This window comes from Poeciliopsis prolifica, unplaced genomic scaffold (assembly GCF_027474105.1).
Source record: "Poeciliopsis prolifica strain line A6 unplaced genomic scaffold, Auburn_PproV2 SCAFFOLD011, whole genome shotgun sequence".
Lineage (NCBI taxonomy): Eukaryota > Metazoa > Chordata > Actinopteri > Cyprinodontiformes > Poeciliidae > Poeciliopsis > Poeciliopsis prolifica.
Genome location: NW_026562386.1, coordinates 217,620 through 244,913, shown reverse-complemented (window position 1 = coordinate 244,913; position 27,294 = coordinate 217,620). Strand labels below are relative to the sequence as shown.

At 38.1% G+C, this 27,294-nt stretch overlaps 1 protein-coding gene across 9 annotated transcripts in view; it reads right to left on the bottom strand.

The window, feature by feature from the left end:
* sox6 (SRY-box transcription factor 6) overlaps positions 1–27,294 on the bottom strand; it is a 136,052-nt gene that overhangs the window by 47,469 nt on the left and 61,289 nt on the right. For all 9 annotated transcript variants that reach the window (XM_055037007.1, XM_055037006.1, XM_055037005.1 and 6 more), the window contains 3 exons: positions 20,939–21,028; positions 8,902–9,074; positions 6,890–6,958 (listed from right to left, as the gene is read on the bottom strand). In XM_055037007.1, the coding sequence (XP_054892982.1) occupies positions 6,890–6,958; positions 8,902–9,074; positions 20,939–21,028 (332 nt within the window). The remainder of the gene's footprint in view (positions 1–6,889; positions 6,959–8,901; positions 9,075–20,938; positions 21,029–27,294) is intronic.

Here is a 27,294-nt window from a genome sequence, read left to right as displayed (position 1 = left end):
ACGTTAGCTGAGAAAACACAGTTAATGCAGTGGGGGAGAGGAAACTAAATCAACAACACAGTGGAGGACGTGTTCTCCCTCTCCTGATATTTTTCCCTGCAAGCGTTGCAACATAATGGGCGCTAAGAGTAGCAGCTTTTCCTCTTTCCAGTGTGAGTTTAAGAAGCTCTAAACAGGTGCAGCATTGTAAAGTTCAGGATATTTACTCACTTATCATGATTAATTAACACTATGAAGATTTGACAGATAATCTACCATCTTGTGTTGTTGGATGTCCAAGCTGATAGAGAGCTGGAAATTTGAGGGATAAATTAGCTGATCCCTGAGATGTTATAGAAACCCTTCAGGTGGCAATTTTTAAACACCCTCAAGTGTGATTTTGCATACTGCTGTTTATTTGGTGCCTCTCATGTGAAGCTTTTTAATTATTTCTGCTTAAACTGTTGAGGTGTCTGCATAAAACATCAACTTACACAAAAACATAGCTTTATTTTTTAGTTTGCTACAACAATAATCTATTTTTGTCAACTGTGTCACCTCAGTGATAAAGAACCTGCAATAGAGTACATTCTTAAGTATAGCCATAAATTTACAACTAAAAAAACTTTTCATAATACCACAACAATTTTGAGCGAAACAACAATTTCCCCCAAATCAAACAACCAGTTGGTGTTAACCAGAAATTACTTTCTGAGATTTTTGCAGAATCGACATTTTTTAATTTTAAAACACGTCCTACCTAAATTCATACCAATATAGCTGCAAACTCTAATGAAAGTAACAAAAATATTAAAACAGAAAAAACGTTAAGGGGCAAAAACTTTTCACAACATTGGGCACTAATTAACAGCAAGATGAATGGGTATAAAGTGAAACTATTTCCCTCTCAATGGAATGAGATAAAATATAAAATTACATGAGATTTGAGCCCTTTTATGATTACTGATCTTTAACGACTAATGTCAATACTAAACCACTGAAAGAACAAAATTCAAAAGCTAAGTAAATGAGTATGAAATGTTCTTTTTTTGGGTAAGAAATGGAAGCAGAAAGGATGAAAAAACAATCTGTAGGTATGAAAGGCATTGATAAATGGTGAGGATTTAATCAAAATAGACATAGAAGCAATCTCCTGCCTTTTACAACCTTGGCACCCAATGAACTCTCATAGCATTTGATTTGTTGCCAGGGAACTATGCAGCCGGTTTTAGTCCCCAAATTTGACATCACTACTCAACACATCATTTAGCTAAAAAATTTCTAAGTCTGAAATAATGAATTAACAATCATTCATTGAGAAACAATCCTGCGGCATCTGAAAAGAAAGGGGCTGATAGGGTTTTGAACTTTTCTCATTTCAAAGAGTGCTATGTCTCCAATATTATAAAGCTTGAACAAGAACAGAAACGGCAACAGGAGATTATACTTTAGTCATGTAATTTATGTGTCTCTCTTCATTAATAACATTGTAAAAGCTTTTGTAATGTGATTTAAAAATGTTATGAAATTGCCTGTTGTTTTCAACAACAAAAGGGTGGCTTGCTGTTGGGCCAAAGTGTGCCAGCAGCACCCAAACTATTTCAAATAAATTACTTATATTTAATAATGTCTTAACTACTTTGTAATGTTAGCAAATCGTGACTGCCATTGCTTACATTTGAACTACCTATTTGTGCATCATTAAACTTCAACAGAGCTGTGATACGGCTTTAGTAATGTGGACACAACTTTTTTTAAGCATCAGCATTTCTTCTGCTTCCTGACAAGTAATCACATTTAATAAGTAATTAAATTGGTGCTTCCCACTTCACAATTCACTAAATGGAATTATTTGTAGGCAAGTGTCAATATATCAAATAACACATACTAATGAGTCAAGCCACTGCTTTCTTTTATCTTCTGTCTTGCTTGTATACATCTTCATCAGCTAACAGTCTTCTTAAATGGAGGATGAACATGCTGGACTGAGGCTCCCTGGGAGAGAGCCAAGGCTGTCTTACTAGGCTGTTAATGCCTCAACATAATCGTACAAGGAGGCTAACACAGAGCTCATCAGCAAACACAAGAGTAGGTCTGTTTGCACAGCAGTACACAGTTTCCCACTTTGAATGCACACATGATCATGTTCCTGCTCTATAATTCCCTTATTATTTTACTAACAGCCCCAGTCTGCTGCACTAATTGGGCAACTTATGCATTCTCTTTAACAATGTCCATTTTGCTTTTTTTTTTACCCTTTGTTAGTACATTATTAGGAACCTCACTCTGAGAAATGCAGTTTTGCTGTGGAGACAACAAAAGCACAAATTAGATCTGTTATCCTTATATTAGTACCCAACAGATCCATGTTTATTTAAACTCAATTGGATGATATAAAATATTTACTATAATGGTGCAGCTTACATTTTCTTTTGTGCTCTATTAAACTGCGACTAAACAAAAAAAATTGTATATATAAAAAAGCGATTTTATAAGACACCGTACAATTTTTTTTCTGTGCTTTGTACTTAAAGGTGATTATTAAATTAACATTTTTTATTGTTTTATTTATTGCTCTTAGGAAAGCATTTGTGTGTTTTTATGCAAAATAACTGCATAAAATATAAAACCTAACGTTCAACTTTGCCAAAACAATGAAAATGTTAAAGACCTTAATCTACTCTTAAGATACATTTTACTTTAAGTTATTAGGACCTGTGTTCAATAACAAGAAATGTGGTAATTTTTTTAGGGAAAATCTAAAAAGCAATTGTTGCATTCATTCTGAAGAGGAAACACTTTGTTTAAATATATTGTTTCAATGTCAGGTAAAGTTACATTTTATCTCTTTCTGAAGTAGTTGCTCTCATATTATAATTCTTAACCATAATAAAATGTTTAAAATAAACAGCAACACCCATTTTTTGTCCCTATGCATTAATGTCTATATGAAATAAAAAGGAAGAGAAAAAAATTATCACCTGGGACTAGTGTTGCTTAGACATATGAGCAATTCCACCTTAAAACTGCAAAAATCTCTTTAAAAAACATGTATAAGAAATAAATATGATGTAATATTTTGTGTAAAATGTGTCAAATATAGGCTTCACGAGAGATAAGAGATGAAGGGTATGGCTAACTATTTTGCAATGACACTGTGTCTTCCTGTGCCACTGGAAACAAAAGAGAAAAACAATGGTGTGTCAGCAACAAAACTTTAAGATCCTAACATAAGTCAGCTCCACAAATGACTTAATAGAATTGTGCTGCTAAATGTTCGATTGTATACTTTTTGTTGTGTTTTTCTTATATCTCACTTTCTAGCAGCAGTATAGTTTCTCCATTTCATAAATTGTTGCACAATGCTTTTGTAATTATTTTTTCTCTTTTGTATTTTTAGACCTTTAGTGCCCCAGTGTCTCTCTTTGCCATTAAAAACATGTGAGAAAGCCTCAGACAGATTGAAGCATGTTGAGAGCAACAATATAGAGTCTCTTTTAATCTTATGTTTCCCTTTATAAACTGGGGAGAAAGACACGTGCTGTGTTTATGTATCCTTGTGGAAGCAAGGTTAAAGGTAAGATTTACAGGCACAGATAATGTGTGCGGGGTTAGAGTTTCAAGGCCAGACCATGAGTAGGTAGAGAGCAGCAGGTCAAAGGGAAATAAACATAGCCAAACCCAACACAACCCATTATAGTAGAAGGTTTTGAAAACAAGCACAATCTGAATGACAATGGCATCCTTCGAAATTATTATCCCTTCGATCTCCTATCCGGCTGTCTTCTCAGAGTTGGCACATAAATGCCACAGTCAATGATAAGCAACAATGTCATGACATTGTGCTGTTGTTTTTTTGTCACCGTGTTAAATGATGTTTCACATTTAAATGAAAAGTTCTGGATTAAAAGTGCCCCTCTGTTTCATCTGGTGAGCTCTGCCATCTCTTGTCTGTTTATGAAGATAAAGTTCACCCTGACCTTTCAGCCTGAATTCATCCTCTTGATGTTTGTATCAATGAGCACATCCAATTGCTGAGCACAGACAATTATCTCTCTGAATGTATGTGGCTGTTTGCATGCCTCTGCACCACAGTTGTGAAAGTTGTGTTTAGGGAAATACCCAAAAAGTGCAAAAATGACTGGATTTCTAAATAAAATGGGTTGTAATGAGTGAAGAAAAGATAAACTGAATGTTCTTCAACTCACAATCCCTACACAGTAGCATAAAAAGATAAGTAGCTGCTTGGACAAACTAGTTATCCATTGATATATATGTTAAATTATGATCTGTCTTACAAAGTCCTGAATGGTGTTTCAAATTTCCAACCAAAGCAGCTGATCTAATCCTAGGATTGAATTAGTGCCAAGATGATTTCAACGATGAGGGTCAGACTGAAGGAAGGAAAGAAAAAAAAAATTGGTCCTGACGGGGAAACACACAAAGCCTTGAGCTTTAATTTTTGATAAGCCCCTAACACTTCAATCTGCTATCTTAAAACAAGTGACATTGTAATCCCATGGGACAAAGACTAAATCTCTCCCTCTCTCTTTTAGGCATGATGAGAAAGGATAAAAAGAAGGCTATTCAAAAAAGAAACTTAATTGAATTCCATGCTGGCTTGCTCCAAAGTGGAGCCAGACTAAACCTCTACAATACTTCTAAGAGATTCAGTCTTCATGCTATAAAGTTTTGGAAAGCACACATATAGTGCCAACAACAGTCTCTGGTTGCAATCTCCATGGTTCTATTTTTTGGACTGTTTAAAATATGCGCCATGTGATCAGTCACATCATCAATACATGACCTAAGTAAGGCCCTCTCCCCTGGCTTCCTCTCTAAAGCTAAACAGAAGGACTTTGAAAGCAGCAGGATTACCAATAAAGTTTAGTGTTCTCAATGCTAAAAGCAGGGTAACCAAATCCCCCAATACTGTGAATCACTTTGCGGACAAGAAGCTTGTATATAGAACTAATTAAGCAAAGCTGTTATATATTAAAATAGCTGAGGCACTTTTTAAGAGGCAGCAATAACTAAAACAGAACCACAGAAAATACTTCACAGAGATCAGCTCTGACTCTCTTATCTACTTGCCTTGATGCTTCATCACAACTGTGGATAACTGGAGGAGTTGGTTTGGGAAGAAAGCACACATTCTGGTTTGAATAACTTATTGGCTAAACAATGTTGCACAAGGTGAAACTTGGGTGGTATGTACCCAGTAGAGTCAAGGGAGGCTGGTGGATAGTCAAGCAGATGGCTAGCACACAGGATTCTTTTATTTAATTGTAAATGTGCCTGCGTGTGTGTGTGTGCGTGCGTGCGTGCGTGCGTGTGTGTGTGTATGTTTGTGTTTTAATCCTGTAAGATCCGAGGCAGGGGAAAAGCTGGATAACTGGGCTCTGCAAGGAAGGACTTTGCTTGTATCTCTGTTCAAGTGTTTGAAATGGATATTCAGAAGAGCATTCCCATACACTCTCAAATCTCCAAGCCCTTTTAAAAATTATTCATCAAGTGGAATTTTCAGGTGCCATTTCTCTGTAACTTTGTGATAAAATCAAGAGGCTCTAAAAGCGAGATTTTTTTTAAAGTGGTGCCCTTATGCTCAATGATTACAAGCAAAGGGTCCTCAAAGAAATGAGTAGGTCTAGCCCCTCACTGGTCGATACGACACTTAATTTAAGAGTCACTCCCTCACACACACGCAAACACACAAACCCCTTAGAGTTATGCTCTTCACTAGTTTTCAGTGGAAATTAGTACTGAAACATCTTCCCAAAAGATTGTCAACTATTAAAGTAAAAGTTTGAGGCTACTGGAATCTCAAGATTTTGTTAATAGTACAATGTATCTCTCAAAAGATGCACTTTATTGTCTAAACTATTTTTGCAGCAGTTAGACGCTTCTAAAAAGAATTTGTTGAGGAAAATACGTCTTCAAAAAATCCATCAAAACAAAACAAAAAAAAAAATCCTTTAAAAATCTTGAATAGACATGTTGGCGTTGCTGCTTCATGAACAATTTGCACCCAAGCTACGTATGTGTAATGAATAGGACAGACTAGGGAGAGTTAACTCTTAAAAGAACAAGCATGGGAGGCGGTGAATGGAGAAGGATGTGCCTGACACCAAACACACCCGGCAGGATAACATTAGCTTCACAAAGGTAGCCAAGTTCACAGCCTTGACCAGCGCGAGTGACCAACCACAGATTATCCTGTGCAGTTTGAACAGATCAAGCTACGGGCTGACTGGGTGGTCTTCCTCTGCAACTGTGTTAGAGTGCATACAAACAAACACGGGTAGTCCTGTGGTATCAAAAAGAAAGAGCATGAAATACACATAATCAGCTTGTATATTTAAAATGTGTGCATCAGCTGAGGTAAACCATGAGGAAATCCACATATCTTAAAGACAATGTAAGCTTCCACAGTCCATGTGCTATGTGAAAGCATGTAACATTGCCCTGCTGGGGCTGACTAATTTCAGAGGCATTTACCAGCCTCTTTCATGTCCTCTACCTCTAGGCTCTCTTCTATCAGCAGCACTCATTAGCCGTTGTTACTTTTCCCCCCTCTTTTTTGTTCATTAAGATGTGTTAATTATTCACCTCCATATTTTAAAAACCCTCCTGATTACCAACAGGCAATTAACATTTGATGAGAATGGTGACTGTTAGTGTGACACAAATATTAAAGATAAAGGGGTAAGAGACACAAAAATAAAAAAAAAGGCATATAAGGTACCTTTAATATCTGATTTTACTCCTGTGTGTGCGCTGCTAAATCCGAGTCACCGTAGCAACATTGGTGGGTTAATTGCCTCGAAGAGGCAAAAATGTTGGAGTAATCTGGAAGTAGGAGGTGTAAGCTGCTGTGTGTTAGAGGGCCGACAGAAATGCATGCACTGACCTGGATCTGCTGCTGAAGGAGGTTGATTTTGTGCTGCTGTTGCAGAAGCTGCTGTTGTTGTCGTGCAATCTGGTTGAAAACAGAAGCAACGGAGAAAATTAAATAATCCCTTAAACTGAGATAAATGAGAAGAGGAACTTATCACTGGATACTTGTGTATTGCTCTTGATAACATTATGTGGTCAATCTGGGCCAGTTTCTGTACAGTACATTAAAATTCCTCGCAAAAGTATTCACACCCCTTGGACTTTATCATGTTTTGTCACATTTCACCTGCACTTTCTCAAGTGAAACTATGCTACAGAGACAAAAAACATCAAAAAACTTGGAAGAAAAGACATTGTTTTCATTTAATTTTGTGAATAATTTTGCAATGATTGAAATGCAATTAATTTTTCATTTATATTTGTTACAAATAATTGGAAAAGTTTTTGTTTATATCGTGAATTTTCTTTGAAAACCTTCCACTTCACAATATTGTATAGCTTCTCTCTCAAGTAAGAATGACAAAATGCATAGAAATTTGGGGTTATGACATTGCAAAAACATTTTTTAAATCTCAGGGGGTGTAAATATTTGCAAGACGGTGTCTGAGATACCGGAAGCATGATGGGCACTGAAACAAGCATACTTTTCTGTAACTTGTTTGAACGTAACAAACCATTTGCTTTGCTTCTGAATAAATGTAAAATGGCCTGTGCAGGAAAGCAGAGTGTACATTTGTCTATGAGTGATATGAATGATTTACAAGACAGACAACCATGGTTATGATGGAGATCCCCAGTGCAGGTGGGGTGTGACTGACAGAGGTCCCTGCTGCCCCTATGCGAAGCGAGGCTTCACCGCAATCTTTCTCATCTGAGTGCCCACCTCCATCTACAAGCTCACTTCATTGAGCATGACAACTGGGTTTTAAGTGTCATTTAATTTTCAATTTTATATATAATTACAAAGTGTTCTCTGTAAGATATCTGCCGTCTGCAAATGTGTCAAGATTAATTTGTGCTGGCTTCCTCACAAGTGTCGACAGTTAATTACTGCGTTGTATCTTGATGGCTTGATGACATTTCAGCTCTCAGCGGGCACTCCCTGTCTACCACGGCACATCCCAAATTTATTAATATTTCTCCATTTTAAAATAAAATGAAATGTCTTTTATTGTGGCTCAGTTGAGCTGCTGTGTCCAACAAAGCTTTGCTACTTGTGGAGTTTGCAGATGAACATCATTGATTAAAAAGAAAATCAATACTGTTAATGTATTATTAGTGTACTATGACCAAATGTATCATTCCAAGGTGTATGGTAAATCTCTTCATTTACCACAGGACAGTTTGAGAGTGTGCTGAGGAAACTCTGAGTGAACTCCTTGCTGATAATTGACTCATAGCCATTAGAGTGGCTGGTGATAATAAAAGTGTCGCCCGTGTGGATAGTTAGTGTCCTTATTTCTTCCCAGACATTAACACACTTCATGGCCTGTGCTAATTTGCTGATTTGTACAATATGGCTCATTGGCCAGATTTGTGCTGCAAATCTAATGCCCGGCTTGTTATAATAGGAGGACAATTTATAAGATACGGAGGACTTCCATGTTTAATATAATGTTTAATTCACACATTGCCACGCATTTGTTAGCACAAGTCATAATAAGGTTTTTTTTCCTGCCACAGCACAAACGTGGGTGAGCGAGCATGACTGAAATATCTGAGGAAATACTGAGTGTAGCGTCTCTTAAACGACTTATCATTCGGCATTCCAAGATTTTATTGGCACACCTCAGGCATGAAAAAAAAGATCTAAGTGACAATTTGTTACAAATGGATTTAATGAGGTTTATTACAGAGGCACGGAGGGTAATAGAATAAACAATATTGGAGGAGGAATGACAGTGTGTGTTGTAAATAACAAGGATAAAATGTTGACAGTAAACAGGCTGTTAACTGAGATGCAGACGAGAGGAGAGAGTGAAGACATCCCTGAACGTGCTAAAAAGGAAGACAGGACGCAGTTACCTGCTCCTGCTGCTGTCGAGCCAACTCCATTTGCTGCCTCTGTTTCTCCATCTGTGAAGCAGCAAGCTTCTTCTGCTCATCGTGGGCAGCCAGGAGTTGCTCTCGCAGACTTATCAACTGGGTTATCATTGTGGAGAGCTGGTGCTCCTTTTCTGCCAGACCCTCTGGGGTACCTGTGAAAAGCAGGAGAGGGCAGATTTAGAGGGGCAATGGTTAAAAGCGAGATACTTGTGATTCATCCCTGGAAATGAATTAGGAACCTCAAAGGGGGAGACTTAAACCAGTCGACCAAAAGCATAAACAAACTAAGCAGCTGCTTAAGGTCTTCGCACCAGTAGGAGGCCCCCAGCAGCACCAACATTAACACAGAAGTCAGGTTAACAAATGAGAAAGAATAATTTCAATGTTAGTTGCCCAAAATGAGAATTACATGTTATCTCAAATGTTACTAGCATGTACAAAGAAATTATTACACAGACAAGCAAGCGCATAACTCAAGTGAATGAGTAGAACAGCTGTGATGAGATGCATCTGTTTATAAATCTATGTGCTCTGATTAAATTGGAGATTTATGCTGTGAATAAACTCCTGTAAGACTCTTTTTCTGCTGACATTTCTGAGGTGCTACAGAATCCCAACTAGCAGAGACGCCTTCTGTTTGGGAAGAGAACTGCAGTGGGTGAACGAAAAATAAAGACTAACGGATTTCAGGACTTAATCTATCTAGCACCCTAATTGAGAAATAACGTTTTGAAAAAAAAGAAAAAGCAGAAATGCATAAAGTAACTATACCAATATTTTTGGAATGTTTTCTTCTCTTTTAAATTAAGCTCTCATCATAGCTATTTTAATATTATAGGTATTATTTTAGCTATCACGCTAGCTTTAACATTATTCTGACTGCTTCTTTGTGTACATTTTTGTTTATGAGCATCTGCAAATCCATTTGTGCAAATTTTTTTTCTATGCATAATCAAGAGAGTTTTCTGCATAATGCTGAGTTACTCAAAGGCTTGTTTGTTGCATGGCAGATTTTTTTCTACTCTACTATCTTGATTGCACTGGAGTGAAAATATAAATTTTTCATGTTCACGCTGATGGTATTGGCTCAAAGGGCGAGATACCCAGCCCTTTCATATAAATTATCTGAAGTGACTTGCATAATGCACAACAGTCTTAACATGAATGATCTGATATTCATTGAGCTGTGGTAAGCAATAGTAGTTGTCCGAGTCATCAAGTCAATCTCTATTGTGGGCTACAATAAATCTTGAGCTGCCCATGTAAACTTTTGGACGAAAGGCTGTTGAGACGTCTTAAGTTGTTTACTGTTAAATTTAGAAAAGTAGCCATGCTGGACAAGCCAATCATCACATTGTGTCATTGTAGTATACACAATGTTTAATACAAAGAAATCCACACAGGAAGGAACCAACTGCAGTGAATTCACTAGAAACTGTTAAGGTCACACACAGCCTGGACTTGACGAGTTTGCTGCGGCTTGTTTTCACAGCTTTCAGAAGAAAAAGAGAAGGAATTGTTACCGGCAAATGGACAAAGAGCTGCAGGGAGCTGACAAAACGGGGGTGGCACTTGTGTCAGACTTCCAGGGGTTATTACAGAGAAGGTGTTAAGAGTCACTGTTTGCACCAGCCTATAAACCACACAGGTATTAGAGGTGGCAGCAATCACACCAACAGAGTGGAGTAGAGGCTGGATAGCACAAACTTGTCAAAACAGCATGACTGGATCCTGCATCTGGTGAACCAAGCAGAGCCTAACAATCATTCAAGAAACATTTTGATCAAGTCACCAACTTTTGTGCAGAGATTTTAAGGAAATGTAAACAAAAGACCATTCATCTTCAAATCTCTCTACAGTATTATAACAACTATGTGAGAAACCGAGAAAGTAACTGTGCAGCAGCTCTCTCTCTCTCTCTCTCTCGCTCTCTTTCTCATCAGCTAATCAATGCTAAGTAATCCTACCATTGACTAACACAGTCAACATAATTGCCAGTGAGGGGATAGACAGTAACTCATTCTCTTCCTGCTGCACTTCTATGTGACAAGCTGATCTTGGGAAACAAGCAATACCAAAAGGAAATCTGACAGCGACAAAGAGAGATGGAGACGATCATAGAGCAGCAAGGATGCGCAGCACCGAAATCCGGATAACAGTCCAACAAGGCCTGGCCTGGGGCCAGCAAGGAGCTGAATTCTTTCTTGGGTGTCTTCCTCTCGTGTCTGACCACATCTGTCTTGAGTTTCTCCGAGAGCTCCCGGGGGCCCTCTCCACTGGAACTATTTTAATTTGACTAAACACCTGATTTATTTTATCTCTCCAATGAGGAAAGCCGTTTGTCTTAATAGGGCCTGTCAACCTCCAGAACCCATTCAGAGCAATTTACTGGCAGGCTTGTCTGAAACCCAGTTTGCCCCGCTCTGCCTCCACTGCCTGCTGCAACAGAAGAGAGCTGCAATTCTCCATTTAGAACGAAAAAAAGGGACCTAAAAGCAGCCATTCATAGGGCTTGCATGCTGTTTCCAAAGCCTGAATTGACTTCTTATTCACCGTACTACACTAGTTGTGAATGGTTTATCTGTAAAATTGATACAATCAGCGCCAATTTTACTAACCTTTGGCTGTGTCCACGATGGAGCCGCCTTTTACAGGTAGCCTTTTACAGGTAGTGATGTCACAAATAATTTGCGTTGATACTACAGATACAAGGAGTTGAAGACATACATGAAAAAATAAAGAAAAACATCATGCAGATGAAGCAGCTTGCGGGTTATCCCGTCAGAGATGATTGAGCTGACATTGTTTGAACTTTGAAATGTCCTCTCGCTCTGCTTAATTACACATTTCTGATGTAAATTGATTGGGAAAAAAATTACCATATAATTATAAATAAAAAATTATTCATGTTATAAAAGTATAACACATAAATAAAGGCTATTTTGTCTCATTATTTGGAGGGGAGTTGTGCTAAATATTGGAGGGGCTACCCTGAGAGTGGGGTGCCTCTTCTTGCCCAGACACCACAAGAATGCTAACAGAAGGTCTATTGTTTTGTTCTTTAGCTGAGCTGTGGGAAGCCTGAAGCATCCTCTCCACTTTATGCTGTTTCCATTTTAACCCCAAAAGTATTCTGTTATTTTTTTCTGATGCTGCCTTCAGCAATTTTGAAACATTTACAAGATTTCAAAATTACTTGAAATTCATTGCAAATTCCCATGATATTGATTAAACCCGACAAGCCTTGGAGAATTTTTACACAGCTGGACATAAAATCAAATGCATATGTTTTCTTTTTTTTGTTGTTGACTGGTTTGTGTTAAAATCTCTTTCTTCCTGCTTTAAATTATGGATTAGCTTTAAAATGCAGATAAAACTTTTATTGGGTGGTACAGAAGAGGAGAGCCGTGGTCTGTGTCTGACCAGGCCGCTGACAAAAGAGGCAGTTTTCCTACATATTGTATGGCTTTTAACAGCAGTGGGGATGGGGTCTGCCTGTTAATATGTCTCCTCACATTGCACTTCCGACGGCAGACAGACAGCTTAGAGATACTTTGGCGCTACATAAACCCCAGCAGCCAGGCCAGACCTAACATCTTTTGACATGCGCTTGGTAGAAGGACTGAGGCACCATAGGATGATGCTACCCTGAAACAGAACCCAGGAGTGAGTACCCTGGACTTTTCCCTGTGTTTTATTCCGTCTACTTTAAAAAATCCAGACTTATTCACAGGAGGCAGGAAGCGGTCATGCTGCCCAGTTTCAGGCAATTCAAGATTCACCTTTTGAGATTCCTGCCTTCAACCGATCTCATAAAAGGGGGACAGAAAACATCAACGAGGGACTAAATAAATGATAAGAGAAAAACAAGCAGCGCCACGGTTGCTCTGCTAGGGATGGGGGTATTTGAGCCTTGGGGTCTTTGGATAAAAGACACTTTGTAGGGGTGCGATTTGTTTTGTCCAATACCCACATCTTCCTCTCTCTTGGCTCCCTCCTCTCCGCTCTAATCAAGCAGTCTCTAATTTGGGTTCCAAGTCCAGTACCGGGAAAAAGAAGGAGGCTTGTTACTTTGAAGAGTCTTGAATGAATAACACAGATAAAAGATTCAGGCACAAAAAAAGAAGAAGAAAAGTGAGGGAGGGTGAGGGCAAAAAGGGGGAAAATCACAAGGCACCCTATTCTCTCCTCTTCCTTTGGTCAAGACAGCTGAGCTATTATGACCTGATCTGAATTGAGTTTTTTTAGCAGCAGAAGACTGGAATTTCTTTGTCTTCCTATCAGTTAGCTATTGTGGATGCGTCCGTAGGCCACAAACCCACCCTAAATAAATGAGAACTTTTCCAAATGCAGAAATTGCACAAAGCTGTGTCCACACTGCACATAGCTTGAATGCCATGCATGCTGAGGCTCCCTGTTTTCACTGTCTGCCAAAACGTGTGTGAATGCACACAACTCTGCAATAAAAAGTGCAGGTCTCTGTGAATGTTGTAGTCACCTGATCCTTTGTTCGTGCTTTTTGAGGCGAACACAAGGAGGTCAATAGAGTCAGTGCAAGTTGGATCCGTTGGCACCTTCTGTAGCTTTCAAAGAAAATTGTGTCTTTTTTTTAGACCTCGATCAACGAATGTAACGTCAATAAAAGTAGATAACATCAAAGATGATACCAAAATTTGCAAAAAAGCAGATTGAAACTACATGTTTTAACAATCCTTTTAACTTGTGTGGCCATATGTGTTTCCAGTAACATGTTAACATGTTTCTGTGTCCTACAACTCAGACAATATGAGCAACAGATGTTTCACCTGGCTTGCTGCCTCTGTTATGACACAAAGGCTGTTAATCTTGCCAATAAAATCTCATTAACAAGCAGACACAGTGATTCTCAGGCACATCAGCACTTCCTCTCTGTGCGTGCCTACTGTACACTCACACTACACTTTATCAGGCACACCTGTTGAGTTTCTTGTTAACATAGCAGCAATTCGATGTATTTCACCCTCTAGATGCAGTAAAGAAGGCTAGCTGAGGTTTAAATTGAGTACCATAATGAAAAATACAAGGGGATTTAGATTATCTAGGTGGTCTGAGTATTTTAGAAACTATTGATCAATTAGTATTTTCCTGCACAAATATCTATAGGTTTTCAGTAAATGATACAATAAGAGAGAAAATGTCCAGCTAATTGCAGTTGTGTCAAAGAAAATCACTCTGTAAGGCAACAACAGCTTAAACAGCTTTCCACTCTTTACGAGCCTGGTATGTAAAATACCATCTCTGACTAAACAACATGTTGAACGTTAAGGCAGTAGACCTCAGCAACAGAAGACCATGCTGGGTACCACTCCTGTTACCACTCCTGTTATTAAAAATCAGGAAACTAATTTTCAAAGGTTCTCTGATGTTTGACAGTAGCAGTTTGGAAAACATCTGTCAATCTCACACTGCGTAGATGTCACTCTGAGAATTGTTGCTGACTTTTTCTGTCAGTTTATGGCGGCAGTGCACTCAATGTTCTCATGGCTACTTCCAGCAGGATTATGTACCATACCAGAAAAATCAACTTATCCTGAACATGGTGGGTTGATTGTACTCTGTTGGCCTCCCCAGTCACTAGATCACAGCTCAATAGATCACCTTTGAGAAGCTTGGAGATCGGCATCATGGATTTGCAGTTCAAAAGATATGTTGCAACGGTGGGTTGCTCATAGTTTGTATGACCTGGAAGATTTGTCCAACACATTTCTGAATTCATGCCATGATGAATTACAAACCAAATCCTCAAATGTTCACTGAGTTTACGTTACAGGCATGTGATTATTGGCAGCCTCTCACTGATCTTATCATAAATATTGGTCAAACTACTTAAACTGACATGAATCTGAATATTTACAGGCTCCTTGCTGCTTCACCATGTTACCTGTTCATCTCTAGTTTTGAAATAAATTTTCCAATTGGTACTTGGTGTAGTTATTAATAAGCATGCACTTCTGCTGGTCGTGCTGAATGCTGATGGAGACTAATATTTTGATGATAGAGGAAGCTTTGCTCTACAGTATAATTATGCTAATGTAATAGCTCCAGCACTTAACTGTCTATCCGTGACACTGGGCCAGGTACTTCATCAAAAACAAGATACAGGCTTGACCTAAGCACATTACACCATGAGGGAATGCAATGACCCTCATGTTCATACTCAGTAAAAGAAGAAGAGAGAAATAAAGAAAAACCCAACACAAAAACTTTTTAACTGCTTTTTCACTAGTTAAAGTAAATCCAAATGTAACTCTTTAAAACTCAAAGAAAAATGGGTCATTCTAGCACAGCTGAAGATCGTGTACGCACAAAAGGCAGCACAAACACTGGTGACAGCCAAAGATATGTAAAACAAAGGTTTTCTCTATCTGAGTCTTTCTATTTATCACTCACAGCCTTTATTTATAGTTTATAATGAGAAATCTGACCTTTGCACTCTGAAAATATAGAGAATTCACAGTTTTCAAGGTTCCGCTCACATAAAAGCCTGCCAAACAGTGATCAAGCCAAAGGCTTACTATCTGCAAATCCTTGCAAGTAAATTAGGAACTAGATGTTATCCTGTTCTTTTCAAAGAGTATTTATTCACAGGACCAACACAACTGATAAATTCATCAGAATGGGCTTGTTGTCCTGGTTTGTGCAGAGGAGATTTAGCCACAGTCTTTCAGGCAGTTGTCTTTGTTGAATAAGTGTATCAACAATGTCTGTAGTTTGAATCTAATCCTGATCAGTAGATCAAAGGAGGTAAAATAGCAGAAATCTCAAGCAACTGTGACCAGAATATCTATTAACTGTGGTCAGGTGGAATCTACATTATCACCTGCATAGTTTTTCAAGCACCTAAAGAAACATGAGTATGCTTATCCATAGATCTTTGTTTTCTTTACTATGCAGAAACCCTCTGACCTCGTGAAGTGCATGGGTTTTCCTTAGAAAAGTAAACTGAAAGTGCCAGGACAGCATCTTGAATATATAGAGATGTGTTAATCAGATGTTGAAGAAGTAACAAAGCTGCTAACCTGTAGGCTGGTGAAACAAGCACAAGGATTTAAACATCTTGCACAAACGCAATGTGGCAAGAATTATTAACTATGACAAAAAAGCAAAAATGTTTCCTTTTTTCAAACAATAAAATATTATTTGAAACCCCAACCTTTAACCCTTACAAATAGAGAAATTAAAAGTAAAAAAAAAAAAAATGATTTAAAAGCATTTTCATTTGCAATGTAATTTATGAAAATGAATAGTACAAGTGAACTGAATAAATACCTTTTAGTAAATGGAGGTCAGAATTTATTTATTTTTCTTGCACAAAGACAACCTTTCTGTAAGAACTGACGGTTGTGTGCAATAAAGAGGCCTGAGTATATTATTTAGACCAGTCTGAAGTGCTGAGAAAATCTGCCATATTACACCATGGAGACAAAAAGAAAAAGTATTTTTCTATTTTTCAGCAAAAAGCATAAGAATATACATAATTACATAAATATATCACCTTATTTATTCATCCATCCCTCCATCCATCCAGCCATTCATCCATCCATGCATAAATTGCTGGTAAAATCCTCTGGTACGTTAGGATCCAAAGGGCTCACAAAGTGAACAAACTGCCTCAAACCACTGAATTCTGTCCCTGTTACACATGTATACAAACATACAGGGGCATGGTACTACGATTTTTTACCTCCATTGCCACAAGCTAAATTCCTCAATTCATTAGAGGAGAAAAACACACAGTCTAACACTCCCATGCATTCATCTGGCAAATGTGGCCTGAGGAATAATGATTTACTGTGGCTCATATTTCACCTGAGTGCACAGGCCAAACAGTTGACTGAAGTGTTGTGGAGAAAATGCGAACTGAAGCATTTTTTTATTTTTTTTTTTTTGACCGGAGCAACCAGACAGATACAGTTTTGTGCTATTTGTGTGAATTTTTTTTTTTTTTTTTACATATTTGAGTATATATAAATGAAATAGAGTATGTAGATAAAATGCACACTCCAGTTGGAATCCATAATTCTTTATTAAAAATGTTTCTAAGGTGTACGGAGTTAACATTTGAGGTGCATCTGCATCCATGAAGAATTAAAGCGTATATACATATTTTGAGGTGAGACTTCTCAACAATGCAGGCTCTGTGTTCACACAGTGGGCTCCTTTCTGGCTGAGCAGCAGTGTGGCCAGCGCAGGTAGGGCCAGCATCAAATCCGTCTCGGCAGCCACCCTGCCCTGCCCTCTGTTCTCCTCCTAAAGAGCTTCTACTTATCTGCCCGCCGCAGGGCTGTCTGCGCGCAGCCGACCACTGTCATGTAGAAACCATCCTCAAATTGATTGTGACAGCGCAGTAGCCTTGATTTTTCTGCTTCAGAATTCAAGCTGGCATTGAGCTTTTTTTTTTTCTTCCATTCTTTTTTCTCTTTTTTTTATTTTTTATTTTTACAAATTACAGTGAAACTGCATTACAGTTTCACACTGTAATACAGTTGCAACTACTAATTTCTCCTTAGGTCGTCTAAATGCTTGAGCAGAATGTTTACGTTTTTTTTTTTCTTTAAAGTGAGGGCTGTTAGCTGGCACTCAGCAGGGAAACTTAAACAGCTCTGTTGAGTATGAATCTTAAGCTCGGAACAGACGGACACTTATTTACTACTGAACACTAGATTTGTATACATTTAACACAGCATGTACCTTATTTATTATAAATGTCCTACTGTGCTCCATGTAATGGGGGGTAATGTATTTCTATAAATATAAATTTTGCTTCTAAGTACGCACATATGAACTGTTTTTTGTGGCCTACTTCTTTTCAAGCGCTCGATCTAGCTTGCCATCTATTATCATTTTGTGTGGTTTGGAGGCCTTCCAGCCAGCCTCCCTTTTCTTCCTCTGTGGTTTTGTTCTGAAGATTTCATCGTTCCTGCAGATTGACAGCTAAGCTCAGGTATGAAAACAAACAGTTGAAAAGAAATCCGCTACTAATGCTCCCTCACAAATGTTCCTTTGCACGGCCGCACCGATACCAGGCATCGGAAGCTTGCAAGGCAAGGAGGATGGAATCATTAACCCTCAGTAGCACAATCCTACACATCTGCCTTAAGCATGGGATCATGTTGCTTGATTTGTACTGACTCTAAATACCATAAAAACCAGCACTTTATGCAGCGATACACCCACACAACAATAAGCTGTAATTATACTTCTGTCATCTCTAACAGGTAAATAGTTAGGTTAGCAGAGCTCAAAATCTCTGATGCTGCTGATACAATTGTCCTGCATTGTTTGTATACTGTACGTGCGTGTTCACTTCAGCAGAATAAAGCATTTGGGGCAAGTCGGAACAAAGCTGTGCTGAAAGAATCTCCCGTTTCTTGAGAAAAGCCTGGGGTCAAATTCTATCACCCTAATTGATTTTCTTTTTTGCTTTGTCTTCCAGGAACTGGACCAAAACAGCTGTTTCCACACCAGCGAGATTCCATCACATGCTTTTGCAAGAACACAATTATGTGGCTTTCAAGGTTTTGATAGAACATTGTCAGGAGGAAGCTTAACATTTGCACTGAATAACAGGCTGAGGAATCACAGAGTGATCTACATAAAAGATACAAGGCCACTTTGCTCCTGGACACTGTGCTCTCTATTTGCATGTCATTCTTTATTTTCCACTATCTTCTGTTTATTTTAAAACCTACAGGCATGTTTGCCTTTTGTACTCATTCTAACCTAACAGTTAATGGAACCTGTGATTCATCATAACACTAGATCTTAATCATAAGGTGTTTTCTGCTTGGTACCTTTGTTTGTGTTTTAATTAGGCAGACCTTGTGCATCTCCAACCCTGGGCTTCTTTTTAATTGCCCGTATTTACATCAGGCAGACATCAAACGCAGAGAGAGAGACATTTGTAAGGGTGAACACAAAGCAGCCCTTTGAAATGTCTACAGTCATATGAAATGGCATGCTAATTAAAAATCTAAGACTGCCTCTGTGATAGGAGAAGCATTTATATTTGTAACTGTGGTGTATAGACTGTCTCCATAACTCATCAACACACAGAGGCCATAGTGTTTATTATCAGGCTCCCTACCTGTTTACAGACCACCAAGTAACCTTTCCATTCCCATTCATCAAACAGCACAAATGCCCTGCCTGTAATTTAACACCAAATTTCAAAAGGCTAAATCATTTTAAACATTTTACACCATGCTCTTTGATCTGTTCTGGCATACAGTGCACGAGCACAGATACAATGAATCTAGTTTACCAAGCCATGATTTACCCTTTAGTTCATTAAGGTTATTGCAAGGGAATATTTGACCATTCAACAGCTGATTTTGCATTTCTCACCAAGTGGAGAAAATGTAATTTAATAAAGCTAAGCGACAGCCTTTGGTTTGCAGTTCCCATGTGTGTATTATTAAAGGAAACCAACCAGGATTTACCTGAGGAAGTCTTTTTAGATTTGAAAAATTAGACTAATTTATTTTCATTTCATATTTTAAAGTACATTTGAAACAAAACAATTACATAAAACAAAAAATGTAATAAAATAAAATAAATTACCTTTTTTCTCACTGGCATTAAATCAGACTACATTTGACTAGTTTTAGGTTAGTTGGAATTTCCATAACTATTTCTATTAGCTAAAATGCTCTTTATGACATGTTCATGTTAATTGATCTGAGGTAAATTGTGGTCCATCTATAGATGTGTTTTAAAGTAACACCTCAAACATAATTCTTGCTTGGTTGGCCTCATTAAAAATGATAAGAAATCTGCAAAGGCACCAGGAAAAGATTTGTGGACCTCCATAAAAAATGTTGAACATGATGAATTATTTTATTTTGGAAAACAAGTGTTTATACATTGCTAATGGAACAGTTGTCACAATTTATCTTAAAGATTCCAAAACAGTTAAAATTTCATCAAATGATCAGTTTATCTGCCGTAAATAAGGTCAGTTAAAAATAAGAAAAAAAACATGCTATTCCTAGAGCAATAGATAAATATTGATAATATAAAAAATCTGAAAATACAATCATTTTATATTTGCAATTGATTAATTGGTCCTATGGAGATCGTACTACTACCAATAATAATAATAATAATAATAATAATAATAATAATAATAATAATAGTAATGTGACCTAAATTTATTGTTTAGAAAAATAAAATAAAACAAACATTTTGATTGAGAGAAACTCACTGGCAGGAGCCAGTGACAGCTGGTGCTATCACCCAGCTGGTTTTTAACTTTCCCGTTCAACATAAACATGCCTGCGTTCAGTAACAGTCAGTGCTAAGGAGTAAGCAGGAGCCCTGCCCATCCTCAGCCCACCTTCAGCTCACCATGTCATAAACAGAAATTTTGGGGGAGTGCTTGGCTGCTCTGCTGCGGTGCTCTCAGCACGCCGTACAGGGCGTTCACGGTTAATAGTCAAGACATTCCACTGTAACACAAGTTCAGTGAGGAGAAGGCTGTTCGCGTCTCCGTACCGTCTATTCTCCTCTCCTATCTCAGTGTCGTCTCTTTTCCTTTTAGCTTAGCTGTGCTCTGTTTACATGAAACACACTTTGGTGTTCAACAGTTAGATGAATTGCACAAGCCCTCTACACAAACCAGAGCAGAGTAAGAAGGGTTCATATTTTTTGTTTTCGGGATAGGTGTGCAGTGTTTGGGTTAACACTGAAGTGCTGATGATCAGATTTTTGCAATGGGCCAGAAATAGTAAGGAAGCCTTAAAAATAGGGTACAGTTCGACGCTTGAACTAAACGTAAGGGAGAAAAGGCCTCATTGACGAAGGCAACCAAGAGCATTAGTTTCATTTCTGTAATAGGCGACAGTATTTTTATCGCTTAAAACATTTTATATTTTGTCACATGACAACCACGTGTTTTTATGTTGGTTGTTGTATTCTGATAAAACTGAATACCACAATAAAGTTGAATAGACAGTTTTGCTTTGGTGATTCCTACCTTTAACTTCTGCCAGTAACTCACTGGTGTTGAGCCTCTCCATCTTCTCTTTCCAGTCTTTAGAAAGAAGTTTCTCCATGCATGAAGATTCTGAAACAAAAAAAGAGAGCATTTGAAAAACATTTTAACATTTGTAATTTGAACATGTAAGTGGGTATCGACAATAGACGGACGGATGCAGGATATAGCTTCTGCTTTACACCTCTGTGGATGCTATAAATCTATTCTCCTAACTGTAAAGTCAAGGTATGAGATGAAATAATGGTGTTTTATTTGATGGGAAACATTAAAAGGACTGCGGCTGCCTGTTAAAAGACGAGCCAAGGGTGGAGTGAGGAGGGAACACGGCATTGTGGTGATAGCGTAAGGGCAGAGACACACATTAAGTGGGAGGCAAGGAGTGAGACTGGGTACGTCCAAACGTTCACATAGCTGCCAATGATGAAAACAATTAACATTTGTCCAGGACACAATGAATCAGAGGAGGAATGGCTGCAATCTGCCATGCTGTCGCTGGTGTAGCTGATAAAGAACATACTGGGCTGCCTGACCCAGGCCTCCACCATCTCTGCACTGTACCGGGTTCAGCCTGTTCCCATCACATACGAGCAGTACAAGCAAGGCTCCATCCCTCCACTTGGAGCCACTCCTTCAACAAACTTGAGAGTCAGACTCCAAGCAAGTCCAGCATGGCATTAAATTAAAAATTCTTTTCCAAGTATGAACAATTCACGTCAGGCGAACATTTTTATTTATTTGTTTTTTTATTTTTAGGATGCTTTACCGTGAAACTGCTTTGTAACTGAGGTGTTTTCAGTTTTGTAATTGTGAAGGACTTATGAGTCTACAGTGGATATAAAAGGACTCCACAACCCTTTCAGATGTCAGGTAATGAAGTAATGGATATGAGATATATTGCATAAAACATGGGAACATTTTTTGAAATACTATATATATAAATATATATGTACCATATAAATATTACAGTCTTGATTTTTTTTTAACAGAAAAAAACAAATGTTACCTGGTGTGAGTGAATTTTTACCTAATTTTTTTTTTATTTTATTTTTGTTCTGCACAAAATCTGCAACCAAAAGCAGTAAGAAAGCTAAATCAGGGGACTTTCACATGCACTTTACAGGACTCTTCTGGTGTACTATTATCATTCTTGACATCAAACACAGGGAAGATTTATTCAGTTGAGGATGTGTGTACAATTGTTGTTTCCTTTTATCTGCCTGTTACATTTCTTGCCCGCTTCCACAAAGCAAACAGTCTTGCTCCGTCTGACAAACATGCCGACTTCAGAGGAACTGGGAGTAACAGGGGGTCAGCAGTTCTCGTGGCCTTGTTTAAGGATGACTTTTCGGGAGATCAAGCAGAGTCCCAGTTTTGTTTGATTGTCCACTTCCTCCATGTATGATAGGGGTCAATGGGACATCTTCAAGTCAGGGTCATTATAACATTACTTCTGCTTTATTGACTTTCCAATTCCCAACTCAGTTTGTCCCCTTGACCCTGGGGGAGGGAGGGAGAAAGGCCTGTGTGTTCTGTGTGTGTTAACTCCCAGCGTGGCACAGAGATCACAGATCTTAAAACAGGGGTTAAGGGCAGCGGGAGTAGCAAAGATCAGCCCTTCTTCCCTGCCCGTCACCCCTGGGTGAGACAGCTTCCTCTCCCAGAACAACAAACTCCGTCGAACACAGACAGAACCATAACAGAGCTGGACTCTCCCCGCCTAAAATAAAAGAAAAATCTGATTTTTCAAGCTGCACAAAGAAGATTATGCAGTTTGTATACAACACATATTAGGTATGTGTTGTACACACACACACACACGCACACACGCTCCCTTTCTATGCACACACATTCTCATAGCAGATGCTTCTCCAGCACTTGATCATTAAGCAATGCACCAACAGTTGGAGATAATATGGTGCCAGCTCCCATTCTACTCCAGTCCTCCCCCTCCCTTCCTCCTCCGTCTCGGGAGAACCGCTGCTCCCTCGCTCCCTACATCCCCTTCGCCGGACCAGACTCGACCTGTCAAGTCCTCCAAAGCGAGAGACCACAGCTGGAATGCAATGCTGTCCTCCCTGAGCTTCCACCTGAGCGAAGTGAATAATGACTCTCAGATTAGTCCACAAAATAACTCTCAAAGCACCTTTCACCGTCCGACTAAGTGCAGACAAAAACAGGAAAGCAAAAAAGGGGTTTGGAGAACATAGAACAACTTTTGCGCAAGCTCAAAAAAAAAAAAAAAAAAAACTTAAGTGAGTTAGAAGTCTGGCTTTTCTCAAATTGTCCTTGCACCGCCTATTTTTCTGCAAGAATTCAGATTAATAGAGGCAAAGTTATTTCAGTTGTTAAAATGCATGTCTCTTTTCTCAGGAGAAATCAGTGATGCCAATGGAAATACTGTTCAATAACAACATAATTATTACTGTCAAATTCTGACAGCGAACATCAGAAATTGATCTACACTGGATTTGACAGAGAACAACAGCTTATGTCAGAGAACGCAATCACATCTGACTCCTGTGCAAATATCATTATTTTGGCAGGTTTTCTTGAACTTCCTGAAGTTTTAAGAGAAATTTCAAAGTAGGACATCACAATCCGAGGAATTAGCTCTCAAACAACAGAAGAGTCCAGTGAGTTTATTTTTATTTTCCTATGGGGGCTATTAAATCTCTCACACCCCCACCCCTTCCACTTTTCCCCTCCCTCCCTCAAGATAAAACACTGTGGCTAGGGAGCAGGTCATTCAGCTGGGATGAGAATGGAATGAAAACAATAGGCCTTATCAGACTCTTATTTACATTTTCCCAGCGTCCCTGCAGTAGACAGCTTGGCTTGTCACCAAGCCCAGATCGCCCCACTGGACCTCGACCAACTTCCTCCAGCCCCAGCTATTCCAACGGTCCCTGCGGACCCTCGCCTGGCACGGACCCCCTCCGCTCTGCAGCTAGACCAGATAGCAACATACAAGACAAAACTACTGGAGTGTCTGTCCAAGACATGTTCCCATTGAGAGAGGAATGGCTTCTGGAGTCCTAAGCCTGTCTGGGTCTCATTGTCTCCTCACTGGGGCTGGTGCTATGTAACTGGAAAAATGCCCTGAACCTTTTTTTTTTTTTTTGGAGTTTCCAAATGGCACTCAGAAGAAAGCGAATAGCATTCCCTGATGCAACACTGCCAAATTCAGTATACTTGCCTCCTATCAGAGGTGAAATCTGTGGTGTACAACGTTCCTATGCAGGCACTCTGTGATCTTGCTGATGTGGGTAAACAGACGCTGCAACTTAGACACCTAACGCTGAGATAAGTTGGCAAGATTAGACTATTTCTCCCAATTTTTGTTTTAACTGTATTCAAAACAAAGGTAATGAACCTCATAAATCTTAACAATGGAATGCTTCTGAGTTGATGTGTGACATAAACACACCTTTTCAAACCTGGCAGCGAATGGGCTCCTTATTTCACGGTTACTGTAAGCTAGACTAACCACTAAAAGCCACTTTTAGTGGTTAGTCAGAGTTTATTCTGTAATTCTTAAGAAAAAATACTGGTAAAATAGTTGCCCGTTGCATATCAATTTCTGTCTCATCCTACATCTGCCCACAGTATTGTCTCCTAGACATCAATAATCTAAACTTGATATAAAGTCATGCCAAAGAAACAGTATTTTTGAATGTCTTCCACTTATAAACCGTCCCACACAAAGGGATTGTCAATTTTAGATTCTTTCAATACTTCTCTAATTATCTTATCAGATTCAAACTCTGCCGCAAATGTCCACTCTCACTTCAACAGTCAGTAATGTAATTATGTGCACCTGATGTGACAATAGTTGCCATTAGCCTTTGCGTATGGAAATAGATTTGGAGATGTACTGTTTTTTATTTACCAGAAATTTTTATTTTTTTAATGTTTTTGCTACATTTAAAAATAAAATTTGCAGGTATTTTCTTCAGTTTTTATTATTTGTTTATTTTTACTTGAATGTGCTTGTATTGTTTAATTCGATGTTAAATAGTCATATGCCCAAATTTATGAGAAAAGACACGGGTCTCCTATTTTTTTCACCTGGCTGTCAGTCTGTTTTCATTAACATGAAAGAAAGACAAAATGTTTTTCTTTTTTTTTTTTTTTTGTCAAATCAAGAGCTATTTGAATAGAAATGTTGATGAGTAAGAAGTGAAGATTAAATTAAGTCCTTTGATAAATTATGTTTTTACACGATCAAGATAAAAACTAATCAAATTTCAAAGTAGGGAATGCGTCAAAAATGGCAAATAGTCCCAAATTAAATTCAATTCCTGATTTAAAATGAAAATCTGTAGCAAAAATTAATTACCTGCCACATTTTAAATAATTATGTGGACTGAATTGGACCTATGAAGTACGGTTTCTCTGTACACTAAGGCTCCTGAAATGGTCCAGCATTGCTTTTTGCCATTTTCACTTTTACTTATCAATACTTTCAATCTCTTAAAGCTTGTGTTTGTGTTGTTCTTGCAACACAAACACACCATCATGTTTCCAGTGACCATAACTGCCTCAAAGCATGAAAAAAGGAAAGAAAATGGTTTGTTGCAACATGCAGCACAGGGTGTTTTATTACTCTTGGTTGTCAGCAATGAAAGCATTTCCACAGACTGCCACCACATTCTGAGCGTGTCTGTGTGCACTGTTCTCTCGGGAGAAAGATGATACTTGTGTTTGAGTGTTTGTTGTGTTGAAAAGCCGTTGGCGGAGAATAGAGAGCTATCTGAGGGAGTCAACTTAGCCATAAGTCATGGATAAGAGACTGGAAGACTCCCCCTTCACCATTGGCCTTGTACAGTATATCAGTTGTCACAGCCTCAAGGGAAAACGTGTAATTAAGAAATCAATGATCAGCTGACACTGACAATATAAATAACTTCCTCTCACAATGGAGCAGATTGGACAGCGAGCGAAACCGGGGAGCAATTTGCATTAAGAGAAAAGGAGGGAAGGGAATTAGAATTAAATAGAAAGTATTTGTTGCAATTTGTACACGTCACTGTCGATTTAAACAATTAAAACAGAAAATTTAAAATACAAATTAATTTTTTTTAAAATAAAGTCACAAAATATATTTGTTGAAACAATGCAAAATATGCTTACCCAATTAAATATTGGGTAATATGTTACATATGTTAATAGCTGTGATTTTACTATTAATGTGCAGTGTACATGTCCATGTGTTAGTAATAATCCTAGTTGTACACATACAAAGAAATCATTCTAAATAAAGTAAAAATTAAATTTTATGTAAAAAAAAAAAAAAGAAAAAGTGGAATTACAAAGATATTTATTTTACTGCGCACACATTAAGTTGCAAAATAAACTAGAGTGATATAGTTAAAATCCCCCGGTATTTGAATACTAAAAACTTCCCAAATCAACATATATCAGTATTGGCTAGTAAGACATGGCATAACAAGAATCTCATGATGAGTAAAGAAAGAACTGATCTGGTTTAAACAATATATAATACACTTAAACCTAATGGCCTGACTGATTGCTTATGGCACAAGTCTTTATTTCTGAAGAAAGAACATATTGAAATTCATTTAAAGTTTGTGGCAAAACGATTGAACAAGTGAATGAAATGCTGGGAGAAAATATCTTTCTCTGCCATAAATGTTGAGGACGTTTGGAGAAGGACTTGCACATCACAACCAAAACACCATGGCAGCTGTGAAGACCGGAGGTGGCAACATCATGATGTGGGATGTTTTGTTTCAGCATGTGAAACTTGGATTATTCAAACAACTGAGTGAAAGATGACTTGTAAATGTACCGGGACTTGACAAAAAGCTGATGAAGAAATAGGGTAGATTTTAAAATTATCCCACATGCTCTGCCCAGGGAACTATCAGTTTGTTTCAGATAAAGTAAAATTGTTCGAATGATCTAGTCCATCACTCAACTTAAATCAAATTAAAAATCTTTCTTTCTTATATTTCCTGAAAAGTTACTTCTTAATACCTTTCGCAAATTTAAGTTTACTGTATTGGGCATGACTTAATTTATGGGGTAATTTGTTTTGATGTCTTTGTGAATTAGTTGAGTTGTTAGTGACATGCAATGTATACTTTATGTCAACAGCCCCTTCAGACATATATTCTCTGGGGAAAATGTTGAGATATTACACTTATTTTTGACACTACTTACTATTATTAAAAAAAAAAAAAAAAAAAAAAAAAACATAATTTAATTTATTTGAATGTCATACAGTTAATAAATTAGCAGGATTAGCCTCACTCTAATTACTTATGATCCTAAATCATGTTTATCAAAATTAACACAAAAATTGAAATTGT